Source organism: Ovis canadensis, chromosome 10, assembly GCF_042477335.2.
Source record: "Ovis canadensis isolate MfBH-ARS-UI-01 breed Bighorn chromosome 10, ARS-UI_OviCan_v2, whole genome shotgun sequence".
NCBI lineage: Eukaryota > Metazoa > Chordata > Mammalia > Artiodactyla > Bovidae > Ovis > Ovis canadensis.
This window is the reverse complement of record NC_091254.1, coordinates 25928062-25945877: the sequence shown is the minus strand read 5'-3', so window position 1 is coordinate 25945877 and position 17816 is coordinate 25928062. Positions and strand designations below refer to the sequence as shown.

Here is a 17816-nt window from a genome sequence, read left to right as displayed (position 1 = left end):
CAGTCAAAAAACAAAGATCAAATTAAAACACTTCTCAGGCCTATATATATTTCTGGTAAGAATACTGCACTATATGGTGTAATTCTCTCAGACAGAAGGGCAATAAGGAATACGTGGGACAACATGTAACAGTGGGGGAAATACGTAACATAAACCAAAAAAAAGGAAGAATTTACACTCATTACTGAAAATACGACCAAGTGGATTAGGGTAGTGGAATATGAATACAGTCTTAAAAAAAAAAGTAACAATAATGCTGTATTATTTAATAAGATATTTAAAACAAAGATCATTTTAAAAGAATGTTTATTAAAATCGGAACAGACCTATTATCTAGTAAGGAGATTAAACAAGAAATCAAAACCTACCAACAAAGAACAGCCCCAGACCCTATGGCTTCAATGGTAAAATCTACTGAACAGTTTAAAAACTAACACCAAACTTTCCCAAAAAACTGAAATGAAGGGAACACTTCCAAAATCATTCCACGAGGCCAGCATTACTCTCATACCAAAATCAGAAAAAAACACCACAAGAAAGCTACTGACCAATACTCAGGATGAATAAATACAGATGCAAATCCTCAACAAAATACTAGCATATAGGCCTCAGCAGCATGCTAAAAGGATCACACATCATGACCGGGAGGAATTTATTCCTGGAATGCAAGGATGGTTTACCTTAAAACTGATCAATATAATATGCCATATCACCAAAATGAAGGAAAAAGCCCCACGTAATTATCTTACTTGCTGCACAGAAAGTATGTGATGAATTTCACCACTCTCTCATTATAAAACCACTTATCGAACCATGAATAGAAGGAAATTATCTCAATATAATTGATGACAAATACGAAAAACCCACAATGAACATCAGACTCCGTGGGGAGAGACAAAGTATTTCCACTACTAAGATCAACAACAAGGCAAGGATGCCTGCTTTCATCACATCTAGTCAACACAGTTCTGCAAGTCCTACTGCTGGAGGGCGAGAAAGAGAAATAAAAGGCATCCAAACCGTAGACAAAGAAGTAAAATCTTCTCTGCAGATGTTTCACAAAAAACCAGCCAGACACAGAAAGTCAATACACAAAAATCAGCTGCACTTTTACACATAAAAAATCTGAAAAGGAAATTACTAAATCAACTTCATTCACAATAGCATCAAAAAGAATAAAATGCTTAGAAATAAACTTAACCAAGGAAGTGAAAGGCTTGTACAATGAAAACTATAAAACACTGATGAAAAAAATTCAAGATGACATAAATAAATGAAAACACATCCCATATTCATGAACTGGAAATTTTAATATTATTAAAATATCAATACTACCCAAAGAGACCTATAAACTCAAAGCTATCTCCATCAAAATCCCAGTGTTTTTTTTCCAGAAATAGACAAGCCTGTTCTAAAATTAACATTTGGACTCTCAAAGAATCCAAATAGCCAAAACAATCTTTAAAAAGAACAAAACCAAGAAGACTCACTTCTGATTTCAAAACATACTACAAAGTTACAGTAACTGAAAAAAAAAAATACAGTGTAGTATTAGCATAAAGATGGACATAGGGACTAATGGAATAGAATCGAGAGTCCGGAAACAACGCTCACATTGGTGATCTTTTACAAGAGTGTCAAGACCAATCAATGGAGAAACAGAAGTCTTTCAACAAATGGATTGGGAAAACTAGATGTGCACATGCAAAAGAATGAAGGTGACCTTAACCTAATTCCATACACAAAAATTAACCCAAAGGACCAAAGACCTAAAACAATGAAACTCTTAGAGGAAAACATAGGACAAAAGCTCCAGAGTATCAGGCTTAACAATGATTTCTTGGATATACCACCAAAGGCACAAGAAAAAATTGACAAACTGGACTTCATGAAAAGTGAAAAATGTGTACAATCAGATGCCGTCCACAGAATGGCCACCCCCAGAGCGGGAGAAAATATTTGCAAATCATGTATCTAACAAGAGGTTAGTATCCAAAATACAAAGAGAACTAAAATTCAACAACAAAAACCCCATTCAATGTTTGATAAAATACTTAACAAACATTTGTCCAAAGATATACAAACAGCCAGTAAGCACATGAACAGATTTGTAACATTACCAGTCATTAAGGAAATACAAGTCAAAACTACGAAGAGATGCCACGTCACACCAGGAGGATGGCTATCTAAAAACAAACAAAAAACAGAAAACAACAACTGTAGACAAGGATGTTAAAAAAAAAAAGGAAACTTTGTGCACTACTGGTGGAAAATGGTACAGCTGCTGTGGAAAGCGGCATGGCAGTGCCTCAAAAAATTAAAAATAAGACTACCAAATAAAAAATTAAAAATAGGACTACTTCTGCTATGGACTTCCCTGGTGGCTCAGATGGTAAAGCGTCTGTCTACAATGCGGGAGACCCGGGTTCAATCCCTGGGTTGGGAAGATCCCCTGGAGAAGGAAATGGCACCCCACTCCAGTACTATTACCTGGAAAATCCCATGGACAGAGCAGCCTGGTAGGCTACAGTCCATGGGGTTGCAAAGAGTCGGACACGACTGAGTGACTTCACTCACTCTGCCATAGATCCAAAAGAACTGAAAGCAGATCTCCAAGAAATATTTGTACACCTATGTACACAGCATTGCTCGTAACTGTCAAAACGTGGAAGCAACCCAAATGTGGGAGAGACATAGGACAGGTATTATTCAGCCACGGAAAGAATTCTGCAGTGTGTTACAACATGGACGAACCTTGAGGACATCACGCAGAAGGGAATAATCTAGTCACAAAGAGACAAATACCATCTGATTCCACTTAAGTGAGTTGCTTAGAGGAGCCAGAATCACAAAGCTGTAAAGTTTAACAGTTGTTGCTAGGGGCTAGAGGCAGTGAAAAACAGAGTTGCTGTTTAATAGGGGCAGTTTTATTAATAGTGCCACAAGATTGAAAGAGTTATGGGGATGGATGGTGGTCATGGTTACAAAAAAAGGTGAATGTATTTAATACCATTAAATCATACACTTAAAAATGGTCGACATGGTAAACCTTATGTTAAGTGTATTTTGCCACCTAACAACAACAGTGGTTCTAAAAGCGCAATCCTCTGACCATTAATATCATAAATGTTAACATTAGCATGACCTGGTAATCTGTAGGCATGCAAATTTCTGAGCAAACCCCACATTTATAGAATCAGAAACTGAGTCCAGCAACATTTTCACCAAACCCTCTATAAATAATTCTAATATACCCTAGGGTTTGAGAACTGATTTTTTAAAAATGCTGTAATAAGACTATTACTATAAAGCAAAATAAAGTAATAGGGATTTTTAAGCCACCAAGACTAATTTCATTCAGAGTATATGTAACTTAAAAAAACCCTTCAGGTTCAACTTATGGAAATTCAGCACTCAACTTATGGAAGCAAAAAGTTTTTCATGAACTTACACTACCACCTACTGGCAGTTACTAAAACTGCAGCTAGAGTAGATTTTTAAGTAAGGGTGTATGTACCTTTTTGCATCTCTAGGGTGGAAAACTTAAAAATTAGTTTTAATAATTTTTAAAAGTACAACAAAATACTGAAGTTACACAGAATAATATTACACTCTTAATAAAGGGGTGCAAATACTACTGAATAAAACAGAATCTCTAGCTTCAGAACTGAAAAACAAGACTTAATTGAGGGAATAAATCAAGGTAATGGAAAGCTCATATGATATGCTCTAAATTAAAAACTACAAAGATCACTGTCGTTCCTGGCTTACCTGGCATATATATTGAATCTAAAAAATGTGTATTATAGTCACTCACTAAGTAATTAACTAAAAAATTCAATTTTCCAAATTTATCTACGAAAGCTAGTCTAAGGAGTTTTACTGAGGTATAAAGGATCCATTTAACTTCAAGTTTACTTACCATTTACACTGCAATTATACTGTAAAATTACATATTCAATTATATAATTGTATACCGTATAACTATAGTCTCTTGTACAATATAACTGTATATTCAACTTCTTTCTTCTAAAACTTAATAAGTAATGGCTAGCCTTGAAAATAGTATTTCCACTGGAATTTAAAATCAAGAAGTCCAATTTACTCACATTAGGTATCTAATATCACAATAAAACTTCAAGCCTTAAAATAGTTTAAAATCATACAAAATTTCTATGAACTGAAAATATTTCAAAGTTCAACCACCCTCTCCTGATTTAAATACTTTCTTCTAAGAGTTATATTTGACCAGAATTGAAAGAGCTTTGCTTTTGCTAACCAAATCTAACATGGGCAAATGTGACGATTGTAGATAATTTCCTTAAATTATTGATTGCCCTTAACCAGCTTTTATTATATATGAGTTAAAAGAATTCTTTATTAACCTTAAAGCAAAGTCCTACAAAACATATATGACACACAATTTTTCACAATATAAATACAGATCGAGTTTAAAATGTTACTGTAAAACATGAAAGCCACTGAACTGTCTTTTCAAATTTTTTTAATCCAAATGAGAAAACCAAGCACAACAGTTTATCAACAAGGACCAAAACTGGATTAATTTCTAATAAATATACAATGAACATAAGGGACAATTTTGGTCCCCAAGCAGCTAGCTAAACTGTCCAAGAACTGTGACACTCAAATGAAACTAACCTCTTGCAGAGACGACCTGTGAGGGGATGAGGCTGGTGAGAGGGCTGAAACCTTCTCTGAACCAAGAACTTAACAAACTTTATCATTTAATTAAAACACACAGCAACTCTTTCAGTATTAACTACTCCAAGTTTATAATCCAGAAACAGATTCAGGTAGCTGCTCACGCAAATATGTGATGGAGTCAGGATTCCAAACCAGGCTGGATTCCATAGCAATGCTCTTTTCCCTATAACAATATTTCCCAAAGGATGACCACGCAGCTAATTCACCAACTGAAACTTTCAAAGTAGATTTTAATATTAGATATTTATTTTATGAGTACAAAAACTGTATTAACCCAAATCTGGCTTTTATGAAAGACAAAAAAATAATCAAATTTGGGGAAAAATAATTAACACTGTAACAACTGTTACATAGATTCGGCAAAAACTGTGAAAAGGATTAATAAATAAGTTGACATGACACTATACTAAGACACTTTCCTAGGTAGGAAAAGTATTTGCTTTTATTTTCCTCTCCCAAAATTTAACTGTTTTTAAGCAAGAAATGAATTCATGAATTCATTACAATTAACAGTTGATCAGCATATCTGAAAAATACTAACTCTTGACACTGTTACCACTGCAAATAATGCCTTTTGGAATTTTTAACGACAGAATTTTTTTTCCTTTAGTGAGAAATCCAGGATTCTAAGAAATATTCTTTTTTTTTTCCCCTTTTTTCAGAGAGACTGTATTTGCAACCATAAATGCAAAAGGGGGAAAGGGCTATTTTAGTGTTGTGAGCTGGCTGTTGCCACAGAAAGAACCAGTGACCGTGAGATCTGCAGAGTTAGACAAAAGGGCTTTTGTAAGTGGAGTAGACAGAGCGAGGAAGAGCCTGGTGTGGGGAATCGGGATAAGAGGACAGCAAATAGGACAGTGTCTTATTCTGACACCAGCCTCTTCTCCAGTAGAGACCCAGGAATAGGGGCTGTCTGCTGCCTCAGGCTGAGAGCAGGCTCAAGCTCAGGGACCTCCTCCTGGCCAGGAGCCTTTATAGAGTCACCCCCTATGCCACAGCAACTCCCCTCTTTCTGTTTTTCTTCTCCTCTTCCTCCTCAGTCTGCAGAATCTAAGAAATATTCTTAATGTAGTTCTTCTATTATTTGGAGCATCTAAGAAAGAAGCCTTTATACTGCCCTTAAATGCAAATCAAACTGTTGCTTTCCTTGGTAATTACTTCCATAGATAGCTTTCTGAAATACCTAGTTTTCCAGAAGTATATAGGAAATGAAGCATTTTTTAGAATCATTCTGCTTGACCATTAACTGTGTTGTCATTTTTATAATGGTGACAGAACTAATTATTTTTACAATGCTGCTCAGCATCATTCCCCCCCCCCCAACTTACCTTCACAATTAAAGTTAGCTAGTAAATAGATACAAAATTCAATTTTACACCCACCTGAGTTAATTCAAAAGAAACAAAGATACCTTAGAGACAATATATTCCAGGATGAACATCTAATTTACCCCCACCTCCAGCAACAAATTATAGGTGTTTCCCAGTAACCAGAGCCAAACAATTCAGTACTTTCCATAGACATATGTCAACAACGTTCATGACGATTCTCTTTCTTCACTGAACAGGCCACGTGTTCTGTGACTTTGGGCCACTGTCATCGGTTTCTAAAGGTCACAAATACCTCAACAGGTCCTTCAACTGAATGAGGATCTTGACATATTTTCACAGTTATGGGCAGATTTAACACAAGAAAGAAAGGCTGTCTTGGAAGCAGCCTACCTTCCCTTCCTGTGTATGGACAGCCATACATTTTCTGTTGAGACAGCTACGCTTCAGCAGTCTGTCTCACCAAGCACTCAGATTCCATGTTCACTCGTGTTCAGCACAACTATGCACCAATGTCCAGCTTCAATGGAATCCAATGTACCTGTAACAACCCACGCAAACCATGATGATTCACTGCGTTCACTCAAGAGTCTGACACGGTGAACAGCTGCAGAAGGAAACTGCCAAGTACTTTCCACTATAGGTGAAAACGAAGTCCAGAATTAATTTCCACCTCTTACCAGGGCCATTTTGGTTTCTTTTAAAACCCCCCCAAATATTTTTAAAGTATATGCTGTAACCCTGAATTTATCCTTCAACTAGAAATAAGTAAATTTTTTAAAAAAGCAATTGCAAAAAGATGAGCAAATTAAACATAAAACCAGCAGAAGTAAGGATATAATAAAGATAAGATTTGAATACTAGTGAAATAGAAAACAGAGGTGGGGGGGTCAGCGAATAGAAAACCTGGCCTTCAGAAAAGACTGACAAAACTGGCCAGCCTTTAGTTACACTGACCAAGAAAACAAGACTCAAGTTATTAAAACTAGAAATCAAAGAAAAGACACTACTTATTACTGACTTCACAGAAGTAAAATTATTATAAAGAAATATGATGAATAATCATAGGCCAATATTGGATCATTTAAATGGACAAACTTCTAGAAAAACTAATCTCAGAAGCCAAATAAGAAAAAATAGAAATGAATCAATAATAAACAAACAGTTGAAACAAGTAATCAAAAACAACCCACACAGAAAAGTACAGCCCCAGACAGCTTCACTGGTAAATTTTACCAAATATTTAACACCAATACCAATCTTCACAAATTTCTCAAAGAAAGAAAAAAGGAGAGAAAATTTCCCAACTTACTATAAAGTCATTATTACCCTGATATATCAAAGCCAGACAAAGACATTACAAGAAAACTACACAGTATTTGTTAGAAATTCTGACACAAAAACCCTCTATAAAACTCTAGCAAATTGATCCTGAAGTGAAGTCACTCAGTCGTCTCCAACTCTTTGTAACCTAACCCCATGGACTGTAGCCCCCCAGACTCCTCTGTCCATGGGATTTTCCAGGCAAGAATACTAGAGTGGGTCGCCATTTCCTTCTCCAGGGATCTTCCTGACCCAGGAATCAAACTCGGGCCTCCTACATTGCAGGCAGACTCTTTTCCATCTGAGCCACCAGGGAATCCCAAATGCAGGAGACCCCGGTTTGATTCCTGGGTCTGAACAATCCGCTGGAGAAGGGATAGGCTACCCACTCCAGTATTCCTGGGCTCCCCTTGCGGCTCAGCTGGTAAAGAATCCGCCTGCAATGCGGGAGACCAGAGTTCGATACCTGGGTTGGGAAGATCCCCTGGAGAAGGGAAAGGCTACCCACTCCAGTATTCCAGCCTGGAGAATTCCACAGATTCCATAGAGTCACAAAGAGTTGGACACGACTGAGCAACTTTCACTTTCAAATTGAACCTAGCAACACATAAAAAGAATTACGTATCATGACCAAGTGGGTTTTATCCCACTAATGCAAAGTTGTTTAACACCTGAAAATCAATTACTGTATGACATAATTATCAATAGAATAAAAAATAAACACATGATCATCTCAATAAACAGAGAAAAAGAATTTGATAAAATTCAACACCCTTTCAAAAATGTTCAACAAACCCAAAGTAGGATGGAACTTCCTCAACATCATAAACAGCATATAAAAACATATCTATAGTTTAAACAATATTTAATGGAGAAAAACTAGACGCATTTCTGTTGAGACTGAGAACAAGACAAAACTGTCAATTCTTATCATTTCTATTCAACATATATTGGGGGTTCTAGACAGGACAAGTAGTCCAAAAAATAAATAAAAGGGATACTAATTGTAAATGAAGAAATAAAACTTTCTATTTGCACATGACAGGAATTCATTATACCAACTGTAACAACTAGTAAACAGATTTATCAAGGCTGCAGAATATAACAATATAAAAAAAAATCTACTTACTAGCAAGGAAAAAAAAAAACCTGGAAAATTAAATTAAGATAATAATCTCAATCCAAAGAACACAAGAACACTAATCCAAAGAGACAGATGCACCTCTGTGTTCACTGCAGGATTATTTACAATAACCAAAATATGCAAACACCTTAGATATCCACCAACGGATAAATGGATAAAGATGTGGTGTAATACATGGACTATTACTCTCCTCAGCCAGAAAAAAGAATGACATCTTACCATCTGCCACAACATGGATGGACCTCAACAGTGTTATGCCAAGTGAAATAAGTCAGAGAGAGACGAATGTCACATGATTTCACTGACACACAGACTCTTAAACAAAAAAAGCACAAAATAAAGCAAAAACTGACAGATACAGATAACAGACTAGTGAAGGAAAGGGAGTTGGGAGTGAGTGTGAAATGGGTGAAGGGGCTCAGCTGTGTGGTGACGGATGGTAACTAGGCTTGTAGTGGTGAACAAATTACAGTGTACACAGATGTCAAATCACAACTGGCTCCACGTAAGTTTCAACATGCGCACCTGAAACTTATGAAGAGAAAATAACTCTATCTAGCATAGCACAAAAAAGTAAAGTACTTAGGAATGAATTTAACGAAAGGTGTATGAGAGGAATACTGAAAACTACAAGAGACTGTTCAAAGTAAGTAAGGATGCTCTAAATAAATGGAAAGACTACCAATGTTCATAGACTGAAAACACTGGTGTCAAGATGAAAATGGCAATTCCCATAATGGAAATTCCCAAAGTGAGCTACAGATTCAAAGCAATCCCTATAAAATCCCAGCTGGCCTCTTTGTAGAAGTTGAAAAACTGATCCTAAAATTCAACTGAAAATAAATCCTTAATGGCCAAAAGAAGATTTAAAAAAAAGAACAAATGAGGAATATTCACACTTCCTAATTTAAAAAACTACCCGAAAGCTATAGTAAACAAGACAGTGTGATGCAGCCTAAGGGTGGACACACAGAGAGCCCAGAAACAAGCCCTCACATCCATGGTCTATCTATTTTCAACAAGGCTACCTAGCCTTTCGAGGGGAAAAAAAAAAAAAAGTAAATGGTGGTAGGAAACTGGAGAGACAAAGCAAAAGAATGAGGCTGGACTCACAGCTCACATCAGATACAAAAATGAACACAGAATGAGTCAGACTTTAACATAAGAACCAAAGGTACAAACTCCGGAGTAAACATGTATAGAGCTTCACGATCCCAAATTTGGACATGGTTTCTTACTATACAACACAAAAGCACAGGCAACACAAGGGAAAAAAGAGAAAACGGGGTTTATCAAGACACTTTCAAGAAAGGAAAAAGACAATCCACAGAAGAGTAGAAAATATTTTCAAATGTTTATATTTATTATTTCAAATATCATATGTCAGATAAGAAACCTGTTTCTAGGATATATTTAAAAACTTAAAATTAATAATAAAAAAATAACCCAATTAACAACTGGGCAAAGAACCTGAATTGACATTTCTCCAAGGAAGATATACAAATGGCCAACAAGCACTTGAAAAAATACTTAAAATCATCAGTCATCAGGGAAATGCAAACCAAAATCACAAGGAGATACCACTTCACACCCACTAGGATGTAGGTTGCAATCAAATATCATACAATAACAAGTGGATTGTTGGTGAGGATGTGTAGAAATCAGAATCCTAATAAACTGCTTGTGAGAATGTAAAATGGTAGCGGCATATTGGCAAAGAGCCTGACAGTTTTTAAAAAGTTTAAATATGGAGTTAGCATTTGACCTAGCAATTCCACTCCTGGAGTATAAACACCCAAGAGAAATGAAAATGTGTACATGCAAAAAACTTTACTCATAGCAATATAGGTACTAACCAAAAGATACAAACAACCAAAATGTCCATCAACTGATACATAAAATGCTCTACAGCCATACAATGACATTATTTAGACATAAGAGACGTGCTCATGTTACCACATGGATGAACATATTTATGCCAAGTATAAGGCATTAGAGAGAGAAAGAACCACCAATGGTTTGATTCTGTTTGTATGAAATACTCAGAACAGGCAAATCCATGAACAGAAAGTAAACTAGTGGTTGCCTGATTGGGAGAGTGGGAGTGGGCAAATATGAATGGGAGGTTTCTAAAATTATCATGTTGATGGTTAGAAAACTCTGAATATACTAGAAATCAGTGAGTCTGTAAGCTTCAAACACGTCAATTTTATGGTATGAGAACTGTATCTCAATACAGCTATTAACAGGGGGGTAAGCTACTGACATCCGAGAGGCAGAGGCCAAGGACACTGTTGCTGCAGCTGCTAAGTCGCTTCAGTCGTGTCCGACTCTGTGTGACCCCATAGACGGCAGCCCAACAGGCTCCGCCGTCCCTGGGATTCTCCCGGCAAGAACACGAGTGGGTTGCCATTTCCTTCTCCACTGCAGGAAAGTGAAAAGTGAAAGTGAAGTCGCTCAGTCGTGCCCGACTCTTAGCGACCTCATGGGCTACAGCCTACCAGGTTCCTCTGTCCATGAGATTTGCCAGGCAAGAGTACTGGAGTGGGGTGCCACTGCCTTCTTGAGGACACTGCTAAATACCCTATAATACACAGGACAGCCCCTAATAACAAAGGGTTATCTAGCCCAGTTGCTGATAATGCAGTTCTTTCTCATAAGGGGCTGTCCTCTGAACTGCAGAAGCATCAAGCAGCACACCGCCACCACAGTGACAACCAAGTCTCCAGACACCGCAAAACGCCCCCTGGTGGCCTAATTCCCTCCCCTGTCCCACCTTGCGAAGTGGTGCTCGGGACGAAGAGGACTTTCCAAACTGTTTTTAAAACAACAGATGAAATTCTACAATAGAAATATAGATCAACAAATCTGGTTACATTTTAGCTTCTTTATATTTAAAAGAAAAAAATCTCCTGAGAAAAGCAAACACAAGAAAATATTTAACTCTGCCTAATGCTGGTGAGGAAATAGTGAACCTTTCACACACCTTTGCTACTGGCAATACAAACTAATGTTTACAGCCTTATAGAAATCAATATATCAGTGTTTACCAAGAATAACAGAATGTTCATACCTTTTACCCATTAACTTATTCTGAGAATTTATGGGGGGAAAAATCCTAAGTAAAAACTATGTGTATAAGGACATTTTTTTAAACAGCAAAGTTCAATAACTAGAGGTATGATTTTGATAAAAGACTATGCTGTTATGAAAAAGAAGGTATCAAAGACTACACAATAAAACATGAAGTGCCTGTGAAATTGCTAGGTGGAAAAACAAAATTTTTATGGTCAAAATTACTAGAGCTACATATATACATCACAAATAAATTCCCAGGGGAAAAAATTTGGAAAAGAATTACATGAAAATTGCTCTTAAATTGTGCATTCACAGTTTAAAATGCTGGAGACATTTTAAAAACACTTTTCTACAACTGTATTATATCCTAAGCAAACTTCAAAGGCTAATCTTTTATTTCCACGGTACCTGTCGTGGATTTTTTTTTTTAGTCTTGGAATTTTACAAATTAAAACAACTGTAATTATTCATCATCCTTAACCTCTTTGAAATCCTTCAAGAGTTAAAAGTGCATCCCTGGAGGGGCTTCCCTGGTGGCTCAGAGGTAAAGAATCCACCTGCCAATGCAGGGGACACAGATTTGATCCCTGATCTGGGAAGATCCCACATGCCTGGGAGCAACTAAGCCCAGAGCCAAGACTACTGAGCCTGTGCCTGGGAGCCACAACCATCAAGCCCGAGCACCCCAGGGCCTGTGCTCCGCAATAAAGGAAGCCACAACAACGAAGAGTCCCAGCGCTGCAAGTGAAGAGCAGCCCCCGACCCCCTACGATGAGAGAAAAGCCCATGCGGCAAGGAAGACTCAGCACAGTCAAAAATAAGTAACTTTTTAAAAAGTTCATTAAATAAAAAAAATGCAGCCCTTGCTAAAAATCAGGACTCACTGCTGATTAGAAATATGCAAATTTTAAAAATGCCCTTTTGAGTAATCACAAATATATGCAGCCAAAATGAGTTGAGAAGGATTTCCCATACTTGTACACTTTTTAAAAAATATACTAAGTTCTGACAACTTAAACTCAAATTTCTGCATAGTAATTCAAACATCAAAAACGTATGATAAACATTCCTGCTGTGTGCTTAAAAATTAACACTAAAGATATGTTACAGGTTCCTATTATAGGTCAACGCATCCTCAATGCCTTCTTTCAAAGTGCAATTTCTAAGATTTATGAAATATCAGCAAATGCTTAACACCTTTACGATGGTAATTTTGGATCAGTACTGAAGGGATTTTTTAAGTCTATGCCTCTTATGAAAACTGAGAAAGCCAGGGAAGGCTCACTGGCAGCTTTAAGAGGAACAGATTCTGAAAGGACTGAGGTACCCAGTGCTTGCTGTAAGATGGTTACATACGTGCTCTTTATTATCAACACTGCCGACATTTCATCTCTTCTTTCTTCTTTGTCAACCTTGCCAAAGTGAGTAAAAGAAGCACTTCGGCAAATGCTAATTTAAATAACCTACAGAAACCACTGTTAGGCTCTGCTCCATGTTTTCATACAAATCAATCACTCAAAAAAATAAGATAGCAGGAGAAAAACTGACAGCAGTGCCATGGCAATCAAATAAAGTACACCACAGACAGTGAAAGAACTACACGGCTTTCTGGTGGTGTTTTTAATGCAAAGGACGCTTCCTTACTGATCAGGCACTACAGCTATCTTTCTAGAAGTGGGGCTGTGGCCAGCTGACAAGGAGCCTGGGTGCACAGCGGCAGGAAGAGGGAGCGGAAGTCCTGCGAGCCAGCCTCAGCCACTCCCCTCTAGGTATTACGAGTCGGCCCTTTTAGTTTATGAACCTGCTGCCAAAGGAAGAAAGGGTCAATTGGTACACCTACAAAGCACTGACCTTTTTGAATAACTTACTATTCATAATTATGCTAATTTACAAATAATTACGGGTCAAAGCTAAATAAAGTGATGAAGTTCAACTAAAAATATTTTAGCGCTTCTAATAAAGTCTCTTCCTTATCCATTCACTTTTCAAAAACTGTTTACACAAGATTTTTAGATCTTAATAACAAGCAACACTTGGAAATAGAAGTATAACTTGTTTTCTATTAACTTTTAATTTTCTAATTATCTTCCTAATATAAAACCACATCTATTTCCTAAAAAGCAGAAGGATGACTCTTCATGGGAAAACCAGCTAAACCTATCATTTATTAAAATGTAGCCTGTGAGTTAAAATAGTGCCTACATTTTATTGTTCCACTAACAATTACCCATGCTCTAACTTTAAAAGCAAGCATAATGCATTTAAAAATCCACAACCACACTATAAAGTAATAGATAACTAACCGTGAAATAGTTAAATATAGACCTCTTTGTGACAATATGTCAAATTTATTAGTAAAATTCCACTAGAAAAGTATACCCATTAAAAACAATAACCTTTTAGTGTTCTTATATGCCCCTTAGTAAATTTCAGACTGACATTTTCTTTGACACTACTTATAGTACATACATATAATTTCAGTTCATCTATTATTAAGCTAAGGTACACACCATTACTTGAATAGAGAAAATGTCGTTCTACAATAATAAAGTGAGTAAAAAGACTACAGCAAAACTGAATAAAAACCAAATTTTACCTTTTCTGTATTGTAATACAGAGATTTCAAAGTAGTAAACAAGGGCGGGCAGCCTTTACTGAAGTTAACCCTCAGGAACTTATCCATTAGTTCTCTAAATTTCTCACCTAGGAATAAAAGTGTACTTTGTTAAACTTCAATTGATGGAAACAGCTCTCAAAGTTATTTTATAAATAAAAATAAAACTACTTCAGCAACAACGATTCCCCTATTACGTTTAAACCCCAAAAGTTAGCATTACTTGTTTGTTACTGCCAAAGAGTGTAACACCAAATATCTCAGTCGGCACGTTTATTTCCCCTAGATATAGGTTCAAAATATCTTCAAGTAACGCTTCAAAAGACCGGCAAGCAAAATGACTAGGCAGCTTTGAGGAAGAGTAACCTACAATCCCGTCTGCCTTTCCTAATCTCACTGACCAGCACAGGCTCAACCCTGCTATCTGGCATCTCAGAAGGCACTCTGCAAACTTTAGAAAAGGGTTCTACTGTGATCAGCACCGTATGCAAGTGGCAGTCAAAATACCTTCTTAAACGCTGACATATTTACAAATGTCTTGCAGATCAACTAGTGATCTGCTCCATCATTCGTCCCACAATCATCTATCAAGCACCTACTAGGTGCCAGGCACTGTTTCAAGTATCCAAGATATAGCTGCGATTAAAACAAAAAAAATTTTTTTAATTCTGCCCTCATAGAACTTATTAACATTCTAGTGGGCGAGATGGACAATAAGTAAAATAACAAACATAAGATATCGGCAAACTGGGGCATGCTAACATTAGAATTAAATAAATACCCCATTTGTAACATTAAGGAAATACATCTCGTACTATTGCTAAACCCTTATCAAAAAGTTTCAGTATCACTTTTTAAAAGCAGAAAAAACTGAAAAACAAAATTAATTTTAAATATGAAGGCTCTAACTTTTTGACAGGCAGGGTTAACAATGTAAGAGCATGGATCTGGCCATGCAAAAGAAAAAAAAAATATAGGTCATGAATGGTTTAAGCTAATATAAGACTACTGAAATGAACTTTCCTAATGTTTCTTTATGAAATCATGACATTCTACCAAAACACTCAACAACCCAAGTGGTTTTTATCTGCTGTGACTGACACTGTTGAACAAAACGTGCATACTCAACATATTACAGATGTCTTAAAAATTAGGAGAAATTCAAATTTTATTGGATTAAAAATTTATCTAACATAAAAACAGGTTCAAGATTTGTTACTTATCAAGGCTGTTGTCAGATGATCTCTATCTTTGTAACAAAGGAAATGCTGGAAAGATTTTACCTCTGAAACTATTTTTGATTTTCAAGGAAGTAATGATATGTATTTAACCCAGAGTAAAATTTTCTGCAATCTTCATGACTCTGTTCAGTCTTGATAACCTTGAAATGCTGGGCTGGATGAAGCAAAAGCTGGAATCAAGACTGCCAGGAGAAATATCAATAACCTCAGATATGCAGATGACACCACCCCTATGGCAGAAAGTGAAGAAGAACTAAAGAGCCTCTTGATGAAAGTGAAAGAGGAGAGTGAAAAAGCTGGCTTAAAGCTCAACATTCAGAATGAATATCATGGCATCCGGTCTCATCACTTGATGGCAAATAGGTGGGGAAACAGTGACAGCCTTAATTTTTTTGGCTCCAAAATCACTGCAGATGGTGACCGCAGCCATGACGCTTGCTCCTTGGAAGAAAAGCTATGATCAACCTAGACACCACATTAAAAAGCAGAGACATTGCTTTGCCAACAAAAACTATGGTTTTTCCAGTAGTTATGTATGGATGTGAGAGCTGGACTATAAAGAAATCTGAGCACTGAAGAATTGGTGCTTTCAAACTGTGGTGCTGGAGAAGACTTGTAGTCATATATGGATGTGAGAGCTGGACTATAAAGAAATCTGAACACTGAAGAATTGGTGCTTTTGAACTGTGGTGCTGGAGGAGACTCTTGAGAGTCTCTTGGACTGTAAGGAGATCCAACCGGTTCATCCTAAAGGAGATCAGTCCTGAATATTCCTTGGAAGGACTGAAGCTGAAGCTGAAACTCTCATACTTTGGCCACCTGATGCGAAGAACTGACTCCTTGGGAAAGACCCTGATGCTGGGAAAAATTGAAGATGGGAGGAGAAAGGGACAACAGAGGATGAGATGGTTGGATGGCATTACCGCCTCAATAGACTTGAGTTTGAGCAAGCTCCAAGAGTTGGTGATGGACAGGGAAGCCTGGTGTGCTGCAGTCCATAGGGTCGCAAAGAGTCAGACACAACGGAGAGACTGAACTGAACTGATAACCTGGGATTTTCAAAAGATTATATACAAAGTATGCCAAAACCACAAAAAATATCACTTTGGGTTGGATACACATGATTATTTCCTCAAAAATCAAAACTAGTTTTAGAAATCAAATCTTTTCAGCACTTGCTCTGATATAAAACAAAGGTCAGCAATATTGTGCTAGGTGGTCAGAGATCCTGTTGCTTACTTCCTGTGTGACATTATCCACTCAAAGATGAGGATAACACCACCAGCCTCAACAGTACTCTTTCAAGGCTCACATAAGATAAAAAGTATAGTGTAAGCACACAATAACCGCTCAATAAATGCTACCATCCCACGCACTGACATTTAACAGCTGTCGCGTCTCTAGAGTCGGAAGTGTTTCCCACGTGCACTATCACCCACTGAGACACCGAGACAGCAGGCATTGTGTCTTCATGTCAGAGGCTGCTCTGAAACTCTTCCAATCTCAGCCTATTCAGATCAGACTAGCGAGATCTCATCTAAAAAGCAATGCGCTCTGTTCTCAAGTACCCACTACACTGAAAGCCTCTTCTCCCATTAAATTATTTCAACTGTGCAAAAGGCCTTCTGCGCTGATACAGGACTGAACTCCAGACAGAGTTCAGTGAAAAGGAAAACCAGGTACAGAACAACCTACGCTCCTTTTGTACAAAAGGGAGAGGAAAAAGGAAAGCTGCCCATAAACCCTCACACACATGCTTTCGCTTGCGTAAGCACAATTTATTTCTGGACGAGTTCACCATCTACTAGTCATAATGGCTGTCTCTGGGGAAGCAACCTTGGTGGCCAGAAGACAGAGACATGCAGAGGGCCTTTCAGTTGAAGCCCGTTTTGACCCTTTCATTGGGAACTATATGAACGCAGTGTCTAAACCAGAAGCCTATACAGCTACTCAACTGCCCACACACCATATCCCAAAATTACTATTTACCCATCTCATAAATGTATTTTTGTATATTAAGAAAAACTTATTCACAAACTTATTCACAAGAATAACTTCCCTTCTTCCTAATTATTAGGACTCCCATAGGCTTTCCTTTGGGTACGGGGGCGGGGGGGGGACTATCAATCATTATGTGCCTATTTACAACTGCAGCTTGTAAAACAAGTTTTCTATCTTCAGAGACGCTAGGCTAATTCTTCACTAGATGTAGCAGATTCAGATAAAAATTGATATTCCCCAAAACCACCACTAAAATTAGTGAACAAAAGCAAGATCAGACAGTATCTGATAACCTGAAAATTTATTCTAAATAATGGTACATGTTCTCACTACAAAACAGAAACGATAATCATGTGACCTAA

At 37.2% G+C, this 17816-nt stretch overlaps 1 protein-coding gene across 22 annotated transcripts in view; it reads right to left on the bottom strand.

Annotated features, from left to right (window-relative positions):
• NAA16 (N-alpha-acetyltransferase 16, NatA auxiliary subunit) overlaps positions 1 to 17816 on the bottom strand; it is a 64031-nt gene that overhangs the window by 20703 nt on the left and 25512 nt on the right. For 18 of the 22 annotated variants that reach the window (XR_011259322.1, XR_011259321.1, XR_011259320.1 and 15 more), the window contains one exon: positions 14195 to 14301. The exons of the other annotated variants lie outside the window; for them this stretch is intronic. Coding sequence is in view for 14 of the 18 variants with exons in the window: in XM_069601237.1 (XP_069457338.1) it covers positions 14195 to 14301 (107 nt within the window). In the remaining 4 variants the exon portion in view is untranslated. The remainder of the gene's footprint in view (positions 1 to 14194; positions 14302 to 17816) is intronic. 22 annotated transcript variants of the gene reach the window in all.